The sequence below is a fragment of the Perognathus longimembris genome, chromosome 10, assembly GCF_023159225.1.
Source record: "Perognathus longimembris pacificus isolate PPM17 chromosome 10, ASM2315922v1, whole genome shotgun sequence".
Lineage (NCBI taxonomy): Eukaryota > Metazoa > Chordata > Mammalia > Rodentia > Heteromyidae > Perognathus > Perognathus longimembris.
Genome location: NC_063170.1, coordinates 57,323,609 through 57,345,632, shown reverse-complemented (window position 1 = coordinate 57,345,632; position 22,024 = coordinate 57,323,609). Strand labels below are relative to the sequence as shown.

Here is a 22,024-nt window from a genome sequence, read left to right as displayed (position 1 = left end):
TGGCGACCTCTCCCTTTTAAAATCACTACTGGGGTTTGAACGTAGGGCCTCATGCTTGGCAGTCAAGTGCTCTACCATGTGAGCCATACCCCACACCCTTTTGCTTTTAGCTTGTTATTTCAGATAGACTTTTGTGCTTTTTTCCCAGGCTGGCCTTGAACTGTGATTTTCCTACCTCCACTTCTTGTGTAGCTAAGATTATAGCGGCATATCACCATGCTTTTGACTTGTATATTATATAGCAGTAAAAAAAAGTAATAAGATGCACAATCCATTTCTTTCTAAATGTGCCAGCTAAAGAATGAAACAACAAAAAACACTATCTTAGACACCTTTTTTGTTTCACTATCGCAACCAAAAAATTCTAAGATGAACTGAATTTTGGTTTTATTTATTTATTTAATTTCTTAACAGGTCAAGAGAGTAATGCAGGTCACATAACTATAACCTTTAAGAATGATGACATGAATGCTGCAACAAACCTGCTGGTGAACACATATTACTAGCATTTCAAAAATTTACAAAAATTTAACAAAATATCTTCCTAGACAGCTATCTTCATATTTGTAAACAAAGTATAAACAACCGGCATATCCAGTTCTTCAAACAGGCGGTAAAGTGAGAGAGATCGCCTCTCTGATTTTCAAAGAATAACAACAGAATCTACACTAATTTTTAATCCCACACATTATACAGTCCTGGGGAATTTTGGAAGGGATGCAGGAGAGGATTAGAAATAGGCCAACCCGTGACATCATAAACTTCAGCATTTACTCTTATTGCTTAGATGGTTTACAATGTCTTCTTTTTCCCTCAGAGAGAACAGTATTGATGCTTTAGAACCCATGATTTGCTTTCAAAACTACACTCAAAACTTCAGGCACAATGGGAAGCTGGTTTCCTTTCCATTTCTGAGGCCTTCTTTCTATATCATCAGATGTTAATAGTTGGGCCTGTACATGCGTGCTGCCTTAGATAGTTGGGTGGTAAAACGTGCAACTCCCTACTTCAAAAAACACAAAGGAAAAGTAGGTCTGTTTAAGGGCAGACTGCAACTTAATTTCTCCTGCAGCCCTATATCGCCTGGTAAGCGACATTTATTCCTTCACTTTGCTGATGTACTCAGTGAACTTGCCGATGCTTTCTTCTTGCTGTTCTAAGGCATCCAGGATAATACCCATGGGTGTCCTCTTCAAACCGATTCCTTCCATTTTATTCTCCAGCTTGTTTTTGAGGTTCCGGAGTCTCAGGGATGCATGGATAAACATCACTGCAAAGAAGAGACCCACATACAGTTCATGTTCAAGTAAGAACTCCCTTTTGCCATATCAACACTCTCCTCCCTGCCTGTCTTCGCCTCTTTCATGGACCCATCTTCACATGATCACTTGCACTTTACATACAGCTGATGATCAAGTCACACACAGACTCTGTGTGGAGAGGAAAGTGTGGCATTTAGCCAGAAGAACCATCAACTTGGCAGCCACATTCTTTCCTTCACACACTGGAGATGCTACTTAAATGCTGTGACATCCACCGTGAACTTGTGGGATTCCAACATAAATAGTAATCCTCTTACCTAAGATTTTCCACAAAGGAACTCTTGCTCAAGGCAGGGATTATCTGTATTTTGCTCCCTGCAGGAGGCATGCAAGTAAAGTTGACTTTTAAAGTACCTTTGAAAAGGCAATTTTCCGGGGCTGGGGATATGGCCTAGTGGCAAGAGTGCTTGCCTCGTATACATGAGGCCCTAGGTTCGATTCCCCAGCACCACATATACAGAAAATGGCCAGAAGTGGCGCTGTGGCTCAAGTGGCAGAGTGCTAGCCTTGAGCAAGAAGAAGCCAGGGACAGTGCTCAGGCCCTGAGTCCAAGCCCCAGGACTGGCCAAAAAAAAAAAAAAGGCAATTTTCCAAGTGTTGAACGTTTGGAATTACCCAACCTGTTCAAGAAGAAACACATTCCTTCGCCACTCTCTTGGACCTCATGACCCAGAACTTTCAAGAGATAGGGCTGGATGCTGGTACAGTGGTTTAGAACTGGAATCTTAGCTCATTGAAAGGAAGAGAGTGGGAGGTCATGGTTTAAGGCCAGTCTGAGCATGAAAGTTGGCAATACTGCATACTTGTCATCCCAAGCTATTGGAGAAGCACACTAGCTGGGCCCCATGGCACACACCAGTCATTTCAGCAACAAAGGGAAGCACAAAGAGGAGTATCACAATCCAGACTGGTCCCATAATGTGAGTCTCTATCTCAATAAGAAAACATTTAAAAAGAATTGAAAGAGCACCTGCTTAGCAAGCATAAAAGCCTTGTTATGTTCAAAATCCATCCCCCCCGCCCCCCACTAACAAGAGAAGGAAGAAGGATGGAAGAAGAAAGATGGTTCTGGGACTCTCTGCTTTTTTAAACAGAGACCCTGGGATCTACACCAGTGGTTGTCCAACACTCATGGAGTGAGCCTAGCAAATATGCAAATTCCCATTCTCCACTAGCTAAAATTGAGGGCGAAACTGAGGTAGGGCTGCAGATGCTATCACTTCAATGAGCACTTTGTGATTCTGATACAGGTTGATTTTTCGATCCTTGTCTTGAAAAATACTGATGTGGTTTCTCTCAGGAGATCCCAGTCTACACTGGCCCTCGGTAACACAAGGAGCTTTCTAACCTACAAGTCCTTTGGGTTGAGTTTTGAGCCACAGAATCCAGATGTTCAAGAGAGGTGACTGACACATTTACATTTTTTAAATAGCTTCCTGGAGGGCTGGGAATATGGCCTAGTGGTAGAGTGCTTGCCTCACATACATGAAGCCCTGGGTTTGATTCTTAAGCACCACATATGTAGAAAAAGCCAGAAGTGGCACTGTGACTCAAGTGGTAGAATGCTGGCCTTGAGCAAAAAGAAGCCAGGAACAGTGCTCAGGCTCTGAGTTCAAGCCCCAGGACTGGCAAAAAAAAAAATTCATCCTGGAGAATTCTCACATGGATCAAATTTTGAGAAGTACTGATCTTGTCTATAATCTCCCTATTTTATAGCCCTTTTAGGATGACTGGTTCAAAGCATGCTGGTCTCCAGAAAAATCTAGGATAAAAATCATGACCCTTCCCCATCTGCCATTTCATTACCCTAATCTGTCACTATCTCTTATGTGGAAGTTAACATGAAGGTGTGTTTAAGTAGGCATTGAAACTTTTTTTTTTTTTTTTTTTTTTTGGCCTGTCCTGGGGCTTGGACTCAGGGCCTAAGCACTGTCCCTGGCTTCATTTTTTGCTCAAGGCTAGCATTCTGCCACTTGAGCCACAGCGCCACTTCTGGCCATTTTCTGTATATGTGGTGCTGGGGAATTGAACCCAGGGCTTCATGTATACGAGGCAAGCACTCTTGCCACTAGGCCATATCCCCAGCCCGGTATTGAAACTTTTTGAAGACAATTTCAAAAAGTCTGAATGTATGGATTCAGATATTTTGCCCAACAGGGATAGAATTTTTCCATGGATATACTAAAAAAAAATATATATAAATTATACATATAAATATATATATATTATATATATATAAAAATCCCAAGTAGCAAATGACGATTTAATAGAGAAAATGCACAGATAAAATGCTATTTTAGGTATATAAAAAAAAGAATGTTTTGGTCACATGATACAATAAAATTTGAATCAGATGCGACTGGAATTTTACCTCTTTTCTCTTTCTGGTCAAGTGTTTGTGGTCTTAGTAAATAACTGCACTCTTGCACTCTGGGACAATGGTTTTAGGGTTTGTTTGTTTGTTTTTTGTCAGTGGTGGGTCTTGAACTCTGGGCCTGGGGAATGTCCCTGAGCTCTTCTGCACAAGACTAACGCTCTTCCACTTGAGCCACAGAGCCATTTCCAGTTTTCTAGTGGTTAATTGGAGATAAGACACTCATGGACTTTCCTTCCCGGGCTGGCTTTGAACTATGATCTTCAGATCTCAGCCTCTTGAGTAGCTAGTATTACAGAGGCATGAGCCACCAGGGGTGGCTTGAGACAATGATTCCTCCTCCTCCTCCCCCTCCTCCCCCTCCTCCCCCTCCTCCCCCTCCTCCCCCTCCTCCCCCCCCTCCTCCTCCTCCTCCTCCTCCTCCGGCTTGGGACTCAGGGCCTGAGCACTGGCCCTGGCTTCTTTTTGCTCAAGGCTAGCACTGTACCTCTTGAGCCACAGTGCACTTTCAACTTTTTCTGTTTATTAGTGGTACTGAGGAATCGAACCCAGGATTTCATGCATGGTAGGCAAGCACTCTACCACTAAGCCACATTCCCAGCCCGGGACAATTATTCTTATAGACTTAGCTATCTTTGGGCACTGATTATGCTCTTCTAAATTAGACACAGTAAATGACAAATATTTTCATTCCTGTGCCATCATAAGAATGACATCTATAGATTGGGAAATAACTCTAGAATCAGAACAATCTGGAGCCTAAGGCAGGCTATACCAGTTCCAGTCATGTGATTTGTGTATTGCTGATTTCCTGTTGCTTTTTGGCGTTTGGTTTTTTGCCCATTGCCAGTACCTGGACGTGCGTGTGGAATCAATACAGTATTAGGGCTTGGTCTGTTGTTATTGTAGTTGACACTGTAGCAGACACGTCATTGCCCATAACAGATAGGTTAATTCAATTCCCATAGGAAAACTGTGGCTACATTTTTTAAATAATGTAAGACACTAGAAAACTCAAGATCACTTACACAACAAAGGAAAAGTGATGCCAAACACGAAGACCATGACTCCTCCAAACATGGATATGAGGAAGTAGCTAGCCAGCATGACTGCCATCACGAACGTCATGGGGTACTGCTTCTTCATTCGGCGGAGGATGTCTTTATTGTGGGCTGCCCAGACAAACCCTGTGAACACCAGGACCACCACAATTCCTCCAAGAATCATGTTGAAGGGGCTCAGAAACCTGGAGTATGAGAAAGACAGACAGACTGGCTCATCAGTAGGAGGGAACAGAAGAGGAATACATACAATGACTGAGTACTAAACACTTTCAACTGGAATGTGAAATCCTCATAACTTTAGGAAATGAAGAAACTTAGGAAAATGGTGGAGATTGGAAATGGTGGGGGTAAGACTACACCCAAGCAGGGTGACCCCTACCCAAACAGTCAGTCTGTTCCGTAGAGGCCATCTCCTATGGAGGTTGTGTGTTTAGTTTTCACAATCCTGGGCTCTGACACATGCATGGTAGGTTGTATTGCAATCCTCACCAAAGTTGTCATCACGGTTAAATATAATCTTAAGCTGCAAAGGTTGAGATGTTTTTCACCCATAGCAAGTACCCAGACTATTGGAGAAGCTGTTCCTTCTCCAACTTCTCCAACTCAGCCCTAGGTCCCTGTTGAACCTTGGTCACTCCACACCCTATGCTCTGCTCCCAGCTCCATCAACACTCGGCATCCCAGCTCTTCTGACTGTCTGGCCCTCCCTCCTTCTCAGTTCTATATACCTGGGTCTGCTTAGACTGGCTACTTGTCTGGGGGTGGGGGTGGGGAGTGCGCATGCGCATGCATGCACGCACTCCTCCTAGGACTTGAACTTAGTGTCTAGATGCAGTTTCTGAACTATGTTGCTCAATACTAGTGCTCTATCACAGGAGCTACAGCTCCACTTCCAGCTTTTTGGTGGTTAATTGGAGATAACAGTCTCATGGACTTTTCTGCCCAGGCTGGCTTTGAACCTTGATCCTCAGATCTCAGCCTCCTGAGTAGCCAGGCTGCTTGGCTATTTTTTGTATTTTATTTTGTTAGTTTGTTTTACTTCTGTCTTGTCTCCTGAAATAACCCTGTAACCTGTCAAGGAAAGACAAACATTTCCTTACAGACCTAAAAAAGGGCAGAAGCAAGAGGACAAAAACAATCCCCTTTAGCAGATTGCAGGGAGACCAACAGAGGCCCAGAAACTCCCCATATAGTATATCTCATTCTTAGCATGAAAAAAAAAATTCCCAGAGAACCTAGACCAAGCTATTGAGCAGTTATACTGGCTAGGAGCATTGTGGGGAATTTATTCTCATTTGTTTATTTATATTCTCATATCCCCCCCCCATGCCCATGTGTTACTTGAATAAGTGAAAGTGTTTTAAAATGACAGAGGAAATTGTCTAAAAGAAACATATCCTTTAATAAAGCCTTGTCTTTGATGTAGACCCTCCCCAAACATTTCTGAGCTGTGAAGCAAAGCACAAATGAAGATTCACACAGAGAACTGGAATGGGGGGTTAAAGTTTAAGAGCATGCTTCTGTATAAACTGCAAATTGGAGATGGTTGGTTGGTAGCAAAGCATCAAAGCTATCCTGCCCAGATCTTTCTAGAACACTTACTAATTTAGGAAGCATGTGATAAAATTCATATCAAGTCTTTTCTGTTTTTCACTGAACAATACATCGGCCATCTAAGTTGAATGTCTAAAGTTCAACCTAAAGAACAACAGCAACAAAAAAATCTAGGCCTAACTCCAGCAATTCCAAATGTGCTTTTCACCTGTTCCTATTGCTCATGTTCAAAGCAAAAGAACAGAACAAGGACTCCTATAGAACTGGTTTTAGATTACAACAAGCCTAGCCACAAGCTATAATTAGAAAGGAACTATGTTTCCAAGGTGGAAAAAAAAACTAACAAATGTTGCCCAGAGGAGAAATTTTCTTCCATGTTTTGATTAAATGCAGTTTCTTTCTGAGAAATGGTAAATACATGCCACCCCAATGCCCTAGAACTCCTTGAACTTGGAGTACAATGATACACACATGCATACAAATACAAACACACCCACACCCACACACAATTTCATTTTCCAGTGAGTGAGTGAATTTGGGAACCAGTTCTTGTTTAAGATGATTTTTAGCCAGTGGTTGGATTATTAGTCATGTTAGGCAAGACAAACTCAAAGAACTTTTTAGAGGAAAGTTTCCATAAATGGAAAACTTAACTTTCATGTGAAAAACTCTTTGGACAGTCCATGAATAAGAAAAAGGAAGGAAGAGAGAAATGAAAAATATAGAATACAGAAAGAGAACAGGAGAGAAGAGAACGTTTGATTTTTCTGTTCTTGGTGGCTAGATGACCCTGTTATACAAATGAAAAGATGTTTTCTATTGTGAGAGGAATTAACATAAATAAAATATCTCATTCCAGTAAAGAATTCATAACCCCTGTTCTGTAATAGGCTGTAATGGAGCTATTCACAGTTAGAAAAGATTTAGCTTTCTATTGCAAACTTGTGTAGCTGCCTTAAACAAAGAGGCAGTGGAGTCCCATTACACAGGTGAAATACCGAGGCCCAGCGAATTGAAGAGACGTAACCCACAGAATCTAGGGAAGAAAATAGAAAAAAAAAAAAAAAAGGCAAGGAACAGGTGTCAACTGTGACAGGGATTCGAGATTCTCCTTCTAATCCATTCTATGTGCTAAAGAACTTCAGGAATTTCCATCTACCGTTCTGTATTATCTTACTTTTCCAGCTTGAGTAAACAACTGGGGAACTGAGGGTCACATGGGAAAGCCTCAGCAGGTTCATTTCTCTCTGAAGACAGGTGTGGGGACAGGGCTGGGGGCGTGGCTTAGGGGTAGAGCACTCAGCTAGGTTGTGGGAGGCCCTGGGTTCCATCCCCAGCAACTACCCAAAGGGAGTGCAATTACAAGGACAGACGACAATGGGGGTGTGGACACGTGTCCCAAACTTGCCGGCATGATTCAGCAGCCACTTCTTAGTGGAAAGAATTTGTTTTAGAACTAGGAGGGACCTTGAAAGCCTACCTCATTTTACATTCAAGCAAGCTAAGCAATGGACAAATTAGTAAGTATGTCCAAGGCCACCAACTGCAACATTACCAAAGCGGAGATCCTCTGATCACCTTCAGGGCATGTCTGGTAATTCTTTGTGCCAACAAAAACCCGAGAGGCTGAGAAACGATCCCTAAGCAGAAGCAACTTTGCACTGAGTTCTACTTTTCTAACCCCAAAAGCTATTTTGGAAGTGTGGTTGTCTGACTCATGGAGAAGAAAGGAGGTGGATGTGGGGGCAGGCAAGATATTGACTGACACGGCAATTCTCTAAATGGCTGAGGTTTCTCTGTCCATCCTTCCACAGCCAGAAAGCTTGCTAATGAACACACCCATCCACTTTGTTCTCCCTCTGCTCTTAGAATACAGAGAATTCTTTACTGATCCTACAAGGCCTGCCAGCCTCGGTAGCACCTTACATAACTGTTGAGAAGCAAAAGAAGCTGACTTGAGGCCTGAAATCCAAGCCACATTCCACTTACCAGGCCTGATGCTTGGTGTAGGCCTCATGTGCTAAGAAGCACCATTGTTAATTGGTTTCGAGATGCTGAAGGGCTAATGCCACCTTCTGATTCTGTGCTTGCACCTGGGGGCTCCTATCTGTCCCCAGAGTTCATCTTGCCCCTAGGCTATCAGCAAGCTTGTGCACAAGCTGTTCTTTCTGCCTGATTCATTGCACTCTCCCTCACATCTCAGATCAGCCAGCCTTTTCTCAGCCTTTCTGAATAGAGCACAGCACCATATGCCTCGTCTGTAGAGCAGATTCCTCACTGACAGCTTTACGCTTATTTGCAGAAATGTTGCATGAATCTCCAGAGCTAGTCTCTATTACACATGAAGCCTCCATAAGAACAGAGACCATGACATTTTCTTTCTTTCTTTTTGTTTTTTTTGAACTTGGGGTTTGGGTGTTCTCCCTGGGCTTTTTGTTGCTCAAGGCTAGTGCTCTACCACTTGAGCCTCCACTCTTCTGGCTAATATTTTTTAAGTGGTTAATTGGAGATAAGAGTCTCATGGACCTTTCTACCCTGTTGGCTTGGAACCACAATCCTCAGATCTCAGCCTCATGAGTAGTTAGGATTACAGGAGTGAGCCAATGCCCCACCATGACATTTTTTCAATCCCAGCACTAAGCACAAAGCCTGACACAGAGTAGCTCTTTGATAAGAATGTACTGAGGGCGGCGGGTGGGTGGGGGTAAGAAGCTAGCATATTTCCATACTATTTAAATAAGTTCAGCAAATTTCCAAGGCCATAAGTTAAGGCACGTGAGTTTGTCTGGGACAGCCTACTAGTATTCTCACAGTATACTAAACAGAGCTACAGAAATACGCCCTGTCTACATTCCTTCGGTTTGTGACTAAGGGGACAAATGAGAACCCATATGTAAATATAGGAGGCAATTCTGAAGAAATGATTGGCTGAGACGGAAGAGGCATTCATTGGCTTGTGGGTGAAGGAGGCTTTGTAAGCGTTGTTCTCAGCATATGCTGGCAGATGGGAGGCATCGTGGGGATGGGAGAGGGAAGGATTCGCTCACAGCAGACCTGTCCTTGCTGGGTCCTTTTTGATTCTTCTGATGATTACAATAGTCTTCTGTGGCTATTTTCATTTCTGAAACATGGCTATAAATGTAGGCTGTGGACACAAATTAGGCTTGAGTAAATGTGTCCATTGTCTCAGTGATGAACTAGGGAAATCTGAAGAAATTAAGGTGGGGCAAAAGCCTGCTCTTTAGTCTCAGAGAAGGCAAAGTACTATAGCCTTGAAATGACCTGATCCAGCTGAATTAGGAAGGCTTACAGGATTTACCTCATGCTTAAATATTTATTGCATCTTTGTTTATCCTGTACCATTAAACTAAGCACTCTCGAAAGGGATAATTTTCCAGGTAACTCACATCTAAATGTATTCCCTGCAAGACATCCATTCCTTAGGGACCTTCAAGTGTTGTTTCATAGTCACCAGGCCAACTACATATTTAAAATTAATTTGTATTTTTTGATATTTTGAAACAAGGTCTGATTATGTAGCTCAAGCTGGCCTTGAACTCTTCCTTGATCATTCTTCCTTTGCCTTACAGGTTTGTACTACCACATCCACCTTGCTTATTTTATTTTTAACCTGGGTTAGAAGTCCTAAATTTGACACGTCTCATAACAATAGAATGTAAATTCACAGTACAGGGTTCTGATTAGATGCTAACAAATACTGTTTTAACTTTGGAAAATTTTCTAACATATACAAAGAGTAGAATAATGAATCTGCAGATAGAGTCATCACTGCTTAGGTTCTTACCATCCAAATTTTTTTGAAACAAGTATTTGTAAATAAACTTCTCTTCCTGAATACTGTTAGAATACATTTCAAAAAGGAAAGCTAGTATTTGTACATATATATATTAGCCTCTGACTGGTTACTCCCAACCAGTCCACTATCCCTAAACACTTCCTTCCTGCCCCCAATGCAGTTATTCCTCCTTCCTTGTAATGGGCCACAATTGGGTTTATGTTCCAAATGGAACGTTTCTGGCTTGTGCCCAGGGTGTGTTCTCCCATGTTCATGTTAACTGGTCCTGTGAACTTGTCAGCCTTTTGCCTGACCTTTTCAAAAGTCTCTTTTAACAGGATAACATCCCTTACCTAGGAAGCCACCTGGGAACTTGCAGTTCAAGGCCATCCTCTTACTACACTGCTGTGACCAGCGCAGATCTGGACCCTGAAGACCCCAGCCCCAGGGACTCCTTGATGTGCCCAAGCTGCAGGAGGTAGCCAGAAGACACCAGACACCCATTAGCCCTGATAACCATATTGTGGAAATGATGAGGACTTTTACCAACCAAACTGTCAAATAGTTCTTAGGCGGTACCAGGCCAAATAACGAATCAGGGACTCCTGACTACTTTGCCCCTTTTCAGCAGGAAGTAGTTCCAGAAGAAACAACCTCCGCCTATACTCCCAGCCTGGTACCCCTCCTCTGTTATTAATAAACAACAAATGGGGGAATGTTAGCATTTCCCTAGCCTCAGGTCCTCAGCTCCTCCCACTAGACCCCAGACCCACCCATACCTAATGAGCCACTCCTACTCACTACCTAACTACTTCCCCTTTACCCCCAAGAGAGAAGCTACCAACTGGATAAGGTGCAGATGCCATGTAGCTCCCTCTCCCGTGGGAACTATGGCCCCACTAATAAACCTCCTTATGAACCTTCAAAAAAAACCAAAAACAAAAACAAAAAAAAGGAAAGCTAGTGAGAATTATTGTCACATGGCAAGTTCTTACAGAGCAAGGAGGGAAGGGTTGGACAAATGCTAATGAGCTTGGTGAACACCATAACTCCATTTCACTTCCTATTTACCTGCAACTAACTAACCTTTGATGTCTGCATTCTTTTTGTCCTCTAAGAAAAGGCTGAACCAATGCACTATGAAGCAGATTAACCAAAGGAGGAATTTTCAATGAGCTTTCTGCTGACTAGCAGAAATCTTTATCTGATTACAGTACATGCTTGCAGAATCAGGACTGGGCTGCAAGTTTTATCTAAATTTAGAAGCCTTGAAAGCATTCTGTGAAACCAAAAGCAAAACACTTTGCTAGAGACAGAAAAGGGCTCAAAGGTAAGAATCCTAAATGTGAGTGATAAAGGGTAGCCTTCATTTGTCCCAAAGGAAAATAATATGAAAAGCCTGATATCACTGCTCCATTTGGTAATGGATAGGCAGGTCAAGAATTGGGTCTTGGACTCTTAGAATTGGACATCATTCTGCACCCCTACAGAATGGGAAATAGGGGCTGGGAATATGGCCTAGTGACAAGAGTGCTTGCCTCACATACATGAAGCCCTGGGTTCCATTCCTCAGCACCACATATATAGAAAAAGCCAGAAGTGGCACTATGGCTCAAGTGGTAGAGTGCTAGCCTTGAGCAAAAAGAAGCCAAGGACAGTGCTCAGGCCCTGAGTTCAAGTCCCAGGACTGGCAAAAACAAAACAAAACAAAACAGAATGGGACATAGTTCTGTACCAGTTGGATGAGACTGGGCTCATGAGCTGGGGGTTGTGAATGAGGGGGAATATGGCCAAAGCCATTCATTTGAATATGCAAAAATAGAACAACAAAACCCTTTGAAATTATTTCAAGAAAAGGGAGAGTGATAAGCGTGAGACTAATTGGGGATATACACATGATAATGTCACAATGAGACCCCCTTTTATGCTAATTTAAAATGTATGCTAATTAAAAATAAAACAGTGAGTGCTGATAGGCCTCTGAAAGGTCTGTACTCAATTGCAAGACTACTGGGAGGACTTACACCTGCATTACACCTGAGCTGTCTTCAGGGCAATCAAAGAGAAGGCGGGACAAGGAAAGTTAATTCTGGGAGGACTGGGGAGGACTGGGGAGGACAGGGAAGGCTTGGTGGAGCTTTGTTCCTGGCTGTATCCTTCAAGCCTACAGAGTATCTAGTTAAGCTTAGATAAGGACTAAAATGAGTAGAAGGCATCTGAGCTGTGGGTGAAGTTTGCAAGTATAATTGAATTCTCCTTTCCCCAGTCCACCTACTCAATGCCTGCCCTATTTCCAATACCTGAAAATTTTGGAAGTTGATATCTTACAGGAGATCAGTTAAGTTGGGTGAGAAAAAGATACATGTTTGTACAGATTTTTTCTTCTCTATGCCTGCTATACAGGTATAGGAAATGAACTCGGGTATCCAGCAATGTCTTGCTGCCCCTCTAGATTCAGTCTCATGAAGGTAGGATCACATTTGGGTTTTGTTGTTGTTTTTCGGTCCTGTGGCTTGAACTCAGGGCTTAGGCATTGTTGCTGAGCTTTTGTGCTAGAGGCTAGGGATCTATCATTTTGAGCCACAGCTCCACTTCTTGTTTTTTTGGTTCTTAAGTGGAGATAAGAGTCACATGGACTTTCTTGCCCAAGCTGGCTTTGAACCAGGATCCTCAGATCTTAGTCTCCAGACTAGTTAGCGTTACAGGCATGAGCCCCGAGCCCCCAACCCCCAGCCCCCAGCCATTGTTTTGATGGGTTTTTGTTTGTTTTGTCTTGTTTCATTTTTGCTGGGGCCCTGAAGTCAGGGCCTCAAGGTATAGCTCAGCCTTTTTTTTTTTTTTTAAATCACAGTGGGCACTCTACCACTTGAGCCAAGCTTCAACTTTTGGCTTCTTGATGGTTATTTGGAGATAAAGGGGCTCTGGGATTTGCCTTCCTGGACTGGCTTTGAGACTTAATTCTCAGATCTTGGTGTCCTGAGTAGCTAGGATTACAGGCATGAGCCATCAGCACCAGGCTTTCCAGTTGTTTTGTTCTCTGCTGTATCTCCTAGCACAGTGTCCTGAAAGTTAGCAAGTGCCTCCTAGACTTTGTTGAGTGAATGAATGAAGCAACAGAAATGAATACTATTGTAAAACTGTTACTAGAGCTAAGGGCAGAAACACTGCCACTAGCTTTAGCATAAACAGACCATAATTCATCCTCTCTGCAAATGTTCTTTGTTTATAAAGAAAAACCAGTATCTTCCATTTCTTGTGTATGGTTTATACTATTGGTAGAAAAGTAGATTTAAAAAAAAAAAAGCACAAGCTGACACAGAAGCAAGAAAACTTGTTAACAAACATTTAAACACAAACAGGACCAATAAGTAGACACCAGATCAAATATAATAGGATTTCTGAGTAGTTCAATGGTGAATACATAGATGCTGTAAGAAAAAAAATATCCTGGAACATGGTGAATCTTCCTTGTTTTAGTATAGATTAAACCTTTAACTTCATGGTACAACTTTCTCAATATTAAAAGAAACAACCATGGCCTGGTTTACTAGACTAAAACCAAGAGGGAAAGAAGTCCTAAATTTGACAAATCATCCTGGGGGCTATTTGGTGGCTAATTGCTCATGGCCAAGGTGTCAAACCTCTATCTCCTGAAGATGTTTTAATATATTCCCACACAGAGTACCTTTCCTCTTCTGCCAGCTAGAAATCAGTTCTAGTTCTTCACCCTCACAGTATTTAAATGTGTAAGCAATAGGAACACATGTTAACATCACATGCTGAAGCCACAGGCCTAGCACATATTACAGAGCCATGCTCCTTCTGAAAGTAATTACAGTGATACCTTTTCACACCTAGAATTACTTACTTTCCAGCAACTCCTTACCACATCCTGTACCTAAAAACATAAAAGTGGCAGATGTAGAACCCATCTTCCCATTATTTAAGGCCTAACAATCAGGCCCCATGGTGATTCCTTTCTCTAAGGAAACCTAGGCTACTTTATTCAGCATCTATATTGCTCTGTGTTAGAGGAAAAGGTAAGTATATACTTGAGAATAAAGCTGCCTTTGGGAAGAGAGAAATAGCAGAGGCCTTTGTATGCTGCAAATTCTGCCTGGTTGGAAATTCTAGTCACACCAGAAAACACAAATTCTGAAGGCAGGAAGGAATTTTTGCCTCCAAGATAAACATAATAGTTCAAATGTTACATGAGCCAGGTGCTGGTGGCTCACGCCTGTAATCCTAACTACTCAGGAGGCTGAGATGTGAGGATCAAGGTTTGAAGCCAGCCCAGGCAGACAAGTCCCCGTGAGACCCTTATCGCCAATTAACCACTCAAAAATCCGAAGTGGCATTGTCACTCAAGTGATAGAGAGCCAGCCTTGTGCACCAAGAGGCTCAGGGACAGCACCCAGGACCTGAGTTCAAGCCCCAAAACTGACCAAAAAATAGTTACAGAAGTTAGGCAGTCAGTTCAATCTGGTTAATCAAGTGCTTTGGAATGTTTGCAATGTGGTTTAATTTTAAAAATCAGTTCCCTTCCTAGCAATAAACCAAATTCCTCTTAAGTCTGTTTGTTGTAATTAGCCACATGACCCCAAACCTTTTTATTTCTCAGAGTTAGAGGTCTCAATAAAATTAATATTTCTCAACTTCATCTTGGGGGTATGGATCACAATCTCTTGGAGAATTAAAGAAGAAACAATATCCAAGACCTATATATTTAGAATCTCTGAAGGTGACCACACTTGGTCATATTTAGGTACACTTAAAAATAGTATTTCTTCTGAACCAACTAGACCAGTTCTCAAGTTTTAATGTGCCAATGAATAATTGGAGATTCTGTGTGTATACATGCATGCCTCTGTGTGTGTGTGTGTGTGTGTGTGTGTGTGTGTGTGTGTGAATAGTGGGGCTTGAACTCATGCTGTAGCTTGGTTCTTTTGCTCAAGGCTGGCACACCTTCACTTTTTGCTTTTTGCTGCTTAGTTGGAAATAAGAGTCTCATAGACTCATCTGCCTGGACTGGCTTCGGATCTTGATTTGCTCATCTCAGCCTCCTGAGAAGCTAGGATTACAGGTGTGAGCCACTGGAGCTTGGCTTATGCTGCTGCTTTTAAGTCATTCAGTCTCTTCTGGAGTAATACCTGACACTTAAAGGAAACTCCTGTCCACAAACAAACGGAAGTTTTGTTAGAAAGAGAACTTGATATTATGACAGTGTTTGAAAGGTTAGGAACCAGGAACTACTCTGCTACATAACTGCCAAGAACTGTCTATATAAATTGTGTCAAAGGACACAAAGGACACAATTTTAGTTGCTAAAAAATATGGAGGCTGGGGCTGGGGATATAGCCTAGTGGCAAGAGTGCCTGCCTCGGATACACGAGGCCCTAGGTTCGATTCCCCAGCACCACATATACAGAAAACGGCCAGAAGCGGTGCTGTGGCTCAAGTGGCAGAGTGCTAGCCTTGAGCGGGAAGAAGCCAGGGACAGTGCTTAGGCCCTGAGTCCAAGGCCCAGGACTGGCCAAAAAAAAAAAAAAAAAAAAAAATGGAGGAACCATGGTTTTCTGGGTAGAGGATTTGTAGTTCTCAGACTGTGGAAAGACTTGATTGTCCTAACCAGAGGGTGTGTGTACTACTGGTATTTGCACATGAGCACACGACACCCTCAGGGCAAAGAATTATACACTTCAAATGTCAGTCGTACTGTGGTTGAGAGATCTTAAATCTTCACCAAGATTTTTCAAGATCGTGAATTACTGAAGAGTTAGCATTAAAATCATTTTAAGTTCACTCTTCACATAACCATAGCAATTCTAATCAATATGTAGCATGGTGCCCTGGGCAGTGGCTTAGGCCCAATCACTTTGGAAGCATGTCATTTGCTATGTGTTGGCATGTTCCTATGTACTTCAAAATAATGTATGGTACAGGTACTGGTTGATCATGCCTGTAATCTTAACTACTCAAGAGGCTGAGTCTGTGGAACTCTTATTTACAACTAAACCCCAAAATGCTGAAAGTAGAGCTGTGGCTCAAGTGGTAGAGCATCAGCCTTGAGCGAAAAAGTTAAGAAACAGCATCCATACCCTTAGTTCCAGCCCCAGTACTAGCACAAAACACCAACAAAACATACTGCTGAGCATCTGTGGCTCTGTAATCCTAGCTACTCAGGAGGCTGAGATCTGAGGATCAAGGTTCAAAGTCAGCCGAGGCAGGAGAGTCCATGAGACTCTTATCTCCAGATAACTACTAAAAAGCTGGAAATGGGGGAGTCTAAACTTAGATGATTAATTCAAATGATAGGTGTGAGAATTATTTTTTTTATTATATTTAATGTTGAAACTACATTGACTTCAAGGATTGAATGCCTTAAAAATTGGCCATTTTGAGAAAAATTTGGGAGCATCACATAATGGACACCTTATTTAGTATATATTTTTGGTTAGCAAATACAACACCATTATCTCTGGTCCAAAGGAAGCTTTTGTATTATGTATATTGTCTTCATGAGGCCTTGTACTCAGGAACACGATATGCCACTTTACTTACTCAGATTATGGGATACTTTAAACAGTGGCCAAAATGAAGAAAAAAAGCCACACAGTCAATAGGCACTTGTTTATAGTATGAGAGCTGAAGTAAGGCAAAGAGTGGCCTTGCCTTGTTCAGTCTCAGTTGGGATCATTGAGCACCTGGTCAGGAACGTTTCTATTGGTTTGCACGATTGAACATGAAAGCTCCACGAGTAGTGATTATGAATAAATTTTAGCAAGTAGGCAGATTCACACAAGAATCCTTGAATAACAGGGACTGTGTATGTGTGCGTGTGTGCGTGTGTGTGTGTGTGTGTGTGTGTGTGTGTGTGTAGACACACAGTATACTGGCTTTGTATACTGTTCTCTATTGTTAATGAAGTGAATTTTCCCCAAGCCAGTCAAAATCCCATTAGCCCATTTTGTAGAAATTGACACATTGTACAGGTCAACTTGAAATGTAAAGGACATAGAACTTTGAAGAAGAAGAGACCAGACAAAATTAGTCTGAACTCAGGGAGAAAAAGCTGGAAATGGTTCTGTGGCTCAAAGTAGTAGCGGACTAGCCTTGAGCACAAAAGCTCAGGTCAGCACCCAGGCCTTGAGTTCAAGTCCGAGGACTAGCACCAAAAATTAATAATAATAATAATTTATAGTGGGTTAAAACCTACCCTGTGATCACACTGAGACTTTATGACAACTTAAACTGTTTGTACTCACCAACCATCTGCTATATATATATATATATATACAGAAAGAGAAGAAAAATAACAGTAATGACGAACCAAAGAAGAAGGAGGAGGAAGAGGAAGAGAAGGGGAGGAGGAGGAGGAAGAAGAGGAGCAGGAGGAGGAGGAGGAGGAGGAGGAGGAGGAGGAGGAGGAGGAGGAGGAGGAGGAGGAGGAGGAAGAAGAAGAAGAAGAAGAAGAAGAAGAAGAAGAAGAAGAAGAAGAAGAAGAAAATGATGAAGATGACAATGATGAAGACGACATATTTTGTGTAGCGAAAACCAGGAGTCTGATAGTGCTATGAAAGCCAGGCTTGTGTGAACTCAGTCTGTCCTTCACAGAAGGCCTGTGAGGTAGGCTGGATTATTGGTTTCACTTTCAAGAGGACAGAGGACGTGATCAGCACAGGTCACTCAGCTCGTGCCTGAAAGCTGGAATGCGATCACACTTAGTCTGGCGCAGAAGATATGAAAATTGTCAAGACTGGCTGCAAGCTAACAGCTTGAACCAGAACTAATGTGAGACACAGTACCCTTCACGTCTGGAAGTCATGCACTTGGTAAACTGTGCTGTTCAGATGGAGACCAAACGTCTATCTGTGAATTAGTTCTAACCTTCCTGAGCAGGATCCCACTCGATGATTTCTCTCTAACTTAATCCCTCTTAATCTCCGAGTTGGGATGGACAGTCCTTTCCAGTGAGTCTAGATTATAGCCATCAATGAGTCTCTCTCTTCTCTCCTGCAGTCTTGAAGAGCTGGTCCTCTCTTTCCCCATCCGAATCAGATTTCAACACCAGACACCAGAGAGCCCAGCCTAGAACTCCCTCATAGCCCCGAGGGGCCCCTCACCTGGGGTGGGGGGGGGTGGAGAGCAGATAGAGGAAGAGCATGCACCAAATACAGTCCTTACCCTCAGAACTTCCGGACCCCATCTTCACATACAGTCACAGGAAACTCTCACCTGCTGGTTTCCAGCAGGGTTTCAACCTTCTGTGCACAACAGCGCCAAGAGAAGATAATTCTCTTCCGGAGAGAAATGTTCTAGAATCACTCCAGCTCTCTGGCCCTAAAGGTGTGTGGTGTCTTTCAGCTTTAAGGGACTATCGCTCCAAGCCTGGTGACTTGTCGGATGGGATCACAGCAGCTAGGAGCTCAACAAGCCTAGGTCTGTACCTATCGAAGTCACTTTCCCCCTCGAAGTGTAATGTTTAATAATCACAATAAAATTTTACTTGTAGAGTTTATGACATAAGGCAGGGAAAGTATTTCACAAAGTCCTTAGCACCCAGATGCTTCAGTCAATGATTATTTTGTTGTTATTATTATTTGTAAGGCGAGAAAACAATAGCTTTTAAGGGGAAAAGCCTATAGACTGTGTGTTTAAATGTACATCCAAACAGTGTTTATACACTAGTTTTTTTACTGCAGTATGAAAAAGATTCCCATTTTACACACATATAATTTTGAAGACAATTTATTATTTTGCTTTTTGTAAGATTAAAAAAAATAATAACAACAAGAAAACCCTCCCCTGGCTCTTATTTGGAAGGGGAATTAGAAGGACTAAACTTCCTGAGTTAGGGGGCTAGGACGCCATAATGAGAGAACTAAGGAATGCCTGAGCTTGCAGCAGGTATTAGGCAGTAATCCCTCTTTGGAAAAATAACTTTTTAAAAAAAATATTTGAACAGTGTATGTCTAACCAAGTACTTATGTTTTTGAAGTTATCTTAAGAAACAACCCCTCCCCCCCCCAACTAGATTACCAGATAAGATACCCTCTTGCTTCTTCACAGAGGGAAAGAAAAGAAAAAGTAAAACAACTTGTGCTATGCCCTCCTTATTATGTTTTAAAGACATCTTATCAGGTTCTGGGAAGAAGTAACTGGTCAGGGGAACCTCCAGCCCCTGGGCCTGACTAATCTACCAGTGCCTATGCTCCCTGCACACTGAACCATTCTCAGTTTGAAATGCCTGCAAGCAACACACAGCAAGCAAGGATGGCTCTGACTATGTAGGGTCCCACACAGGGGCTTTCACTTCTGCATGGGAGGAGACATTCATGACCACACCCGGAAATTGTGAACACCCTCTTTTCTATGCTATGGGTTTGCTCCTTTAGCTTCTCAGCAAATGCCATGTGTCCCTGGGCCAGAATTCAAGTCTGATTCATCCTGGTGTGTGCCGAGCTTGGCAGCAGATCTGGTGCAGAGGGGGTAGCTCAGGAAATAAGCTAACAAACAGTGGGCCAACATAAGACACCACCCTCTTCACCGGTTCCCACAGCCTCCAATTTTGTATTTCTCCTTTGCCTCCCAAGCTGGCTTGCTCTTTCTGCATTCGCTCTGAAATCGAAATGTTGCATTGGGGAAGTGAATCCTTTACAAAGTCTAAGGGTGGTTTCACTTTTTTTTTTTTTTAACGAGGTGAAGGAACTAATTATCAAGAGGAAGGTATTATCACCCATCCCGCAAAAGTGGGAAATGTATTTCCAAAGAATGAATACAAGGAAAGGAGTGTGTGTGTGTGTGTGTGTGTGTGTGTGTGTGTGTGTGTGTATAGGAGAGAACCTATGCACAATCTTAATTAACACAGGACACTTGGGTAAGTATCAGGAATCGAAAAGGCCCTGGGATACCCTAAGCGCTCAGGCTAGAGAATGAAGCTAGAGAAAAGTGACAGATGTGGTAACTCTTGGTCAAAATTGCCAGAGGGCCTTGATCCCAGCCACCGCCCCCGGAGAAGGAGATGGGCTACCAGGGGACCCCCCTACCCCTGGACACCTGAAGCTGGCTTTCCTGTGCCCGTGGAGCAGGCATTAGGCAGAGAAACCGCCCAGATGCCGTTCTTTCTAGGACACCGCCCTGTGTGGACCCGGTGCGTCCAGGCTTCCCTGGGCAAGAAGACAGAAGGTGCAACAAATGATCTCTCCCCGGCAAGAGTCTGATCCTGGCGCTGGAGGTCGGGCCTGGGGGGTGGGGGGGAGCGGTATCGTTTCCCCGGCCCGAGCTTCCCATCGCGCCCCCCCCCCCCAGCCCATTCCTCTCGGGGGTGGAGACCCTCAAGGGTCGTCCCATGGCAGAGGAGGAGAAAAAGCAACCTTCCCCCAACTCCCCACCCCCAGGGGCGGCCTCGCCCCAGAGCAAGTTTCCACTGGCTGGGCTGCTGGCAGGACTGCCCGGCGTGCGCGGAGAGGGGGCAGAGGGCGTCTCTGCACCCCGCGATCTCGGCCCCCCGGGGTCCCCTCGGTGCCGATCCCGGATCCCTCGGCATCACCCAGTGGGGGACCCCACTTACCCCACCACGGAAATCATCATGGCAGCCACCACCAGGTAGTTGGTCTGGTAATAGAGCAGGTTGCTCACGACGCGGTTGTTCCATTTGGAAATGTCCCCGAAGTCCGGGCGGGCAAAGCGGTCGGAGCCCGGGAAGAAGTCGTCCCAGGCGCGGAGCGGCGCGACGTTCACGTCCATGTTCCTCGGCGGAGCCTTCCTCACCTCGGGAATCTGGAGGCGGCGGCCGCCGACAACCGACAACCGAGCTGGGCGAGGGATGACAGCGGCTCCCGGCGATCGGCTCTGCGGTTGAGGAGCCGCGCGCGACGGAAATTCCGGGTGGGGCGGGCGTGTTGGCTGCGCTCGGCGTCTATGATTGGTTACAGGGAAACCGACCCCCCCAGCAATCCAGCCAGAGACCCGGGGCAGCCCGGAACAGAGATGAAATGAGTCGAGAGCAATCAGCGGAAATCCCCGGCCAGTCGAGGGCAGTGGTCACACCTTCTCTGGAAGTTCAGCTACAGATCCTCCCCTTGCAAACTTAAGACTGTGTGGGTACTCTGCCAAGGGAGAGGAAGAGGAGGAGGAGGGGGAGGAGTGGGGGGGGAGAGAGCGAGAGCAACTGTGCTGCCAATCTCTGTGAAGGGGAGTGGGGGTGGGGAGAGAAAGAGAGAGAGACAGACAGACAGACAGACAGGCAGGCAGACTAAGTGGAAAAGAATGGAAGATGACCATAGCGTGTTAGTGGAGGGTGAGCTGGTCTTGAAATTTGAAGTGTCACTAACCTCTGCCCAACTGAGCGCAATCTTCACCATCTCTGTGTTTCCCCTTGACTCACTGTTAGGCATGGAATCAGACGGCCAGAACGGAAGGACTGGGTTGTGGTTTCCCTCTTGCTGCTGTTGGTGTTGTTTGTTGGTGCTGTCCTGTGCGCTTGCATTGAAAGGATCAAACTGCTGTGCATTTTCCTAAAACAAGCAGGCAATCCATCCCGTCCCTACAGAGCCTCAGGTGGTGTAGGGGTGTGTGTGTGTGTGTGTGTGTGTGTGTGTGTGTGTGTGTGTGTGTGTAAATGTCCCCCATTCTATTCCTCTGGGAGGGGGGCTCAAGGGTCGCCCCTTGGCACAGAGAAAGGAGACCCTTCCCTCCCGGTTTAGTTTTATTCCAATGCTTAGTAACTTTTTTGCCCAGGGAACACAGCATCTTAACAAAAATAGGTGCTATTTTGTATGCTTCCTCCAAAGAACTGGTAAACAATATAGTAACTGTAAATTCTTGGGCCCCAGAGGGTCATTTTTTTCTTGTTAAACTGCTTTTTTTTTTTTTTTTTTTTTGGCCAATCCTGGGGCTTGGACTCAGGGCCTGA

At 43.9% G+C, this 22,024-nt stretch overlaps 1 protein-coding gene across 1 annotated transcript; it reads right to left on the bottom strand.

Annotated features, from left to right (window-relative positions):
• Positions 1–386: 386 nt before the first annotated feature.
• Arl6ip5 (ADP ribosylation factor like GTPase 6 interacting protein 5) lies at positions 387–20,936 on the bottom strand. Its single transcript, XM_048356135.1, has 3 exons — positions 20,681–20,936; positions 4,725–4,942; positions 387–1,270 (listed from the first exon to the last, which is right to left on the bottom strand). The coding sequence occupies exons 1-3, from the start codon at positions 20,854–20,856 to the stop codon at positions 1,098–1,100; spliced, it is 567 nt and encodes a 188-aa protein (XP_048212092.1). The 5' UTR covers positions 20,857–20,936; the 3' UTR covers positions 387–1,097.
• Positions 20,937–22,024: the final 1,088 nt, after the last annotated feature.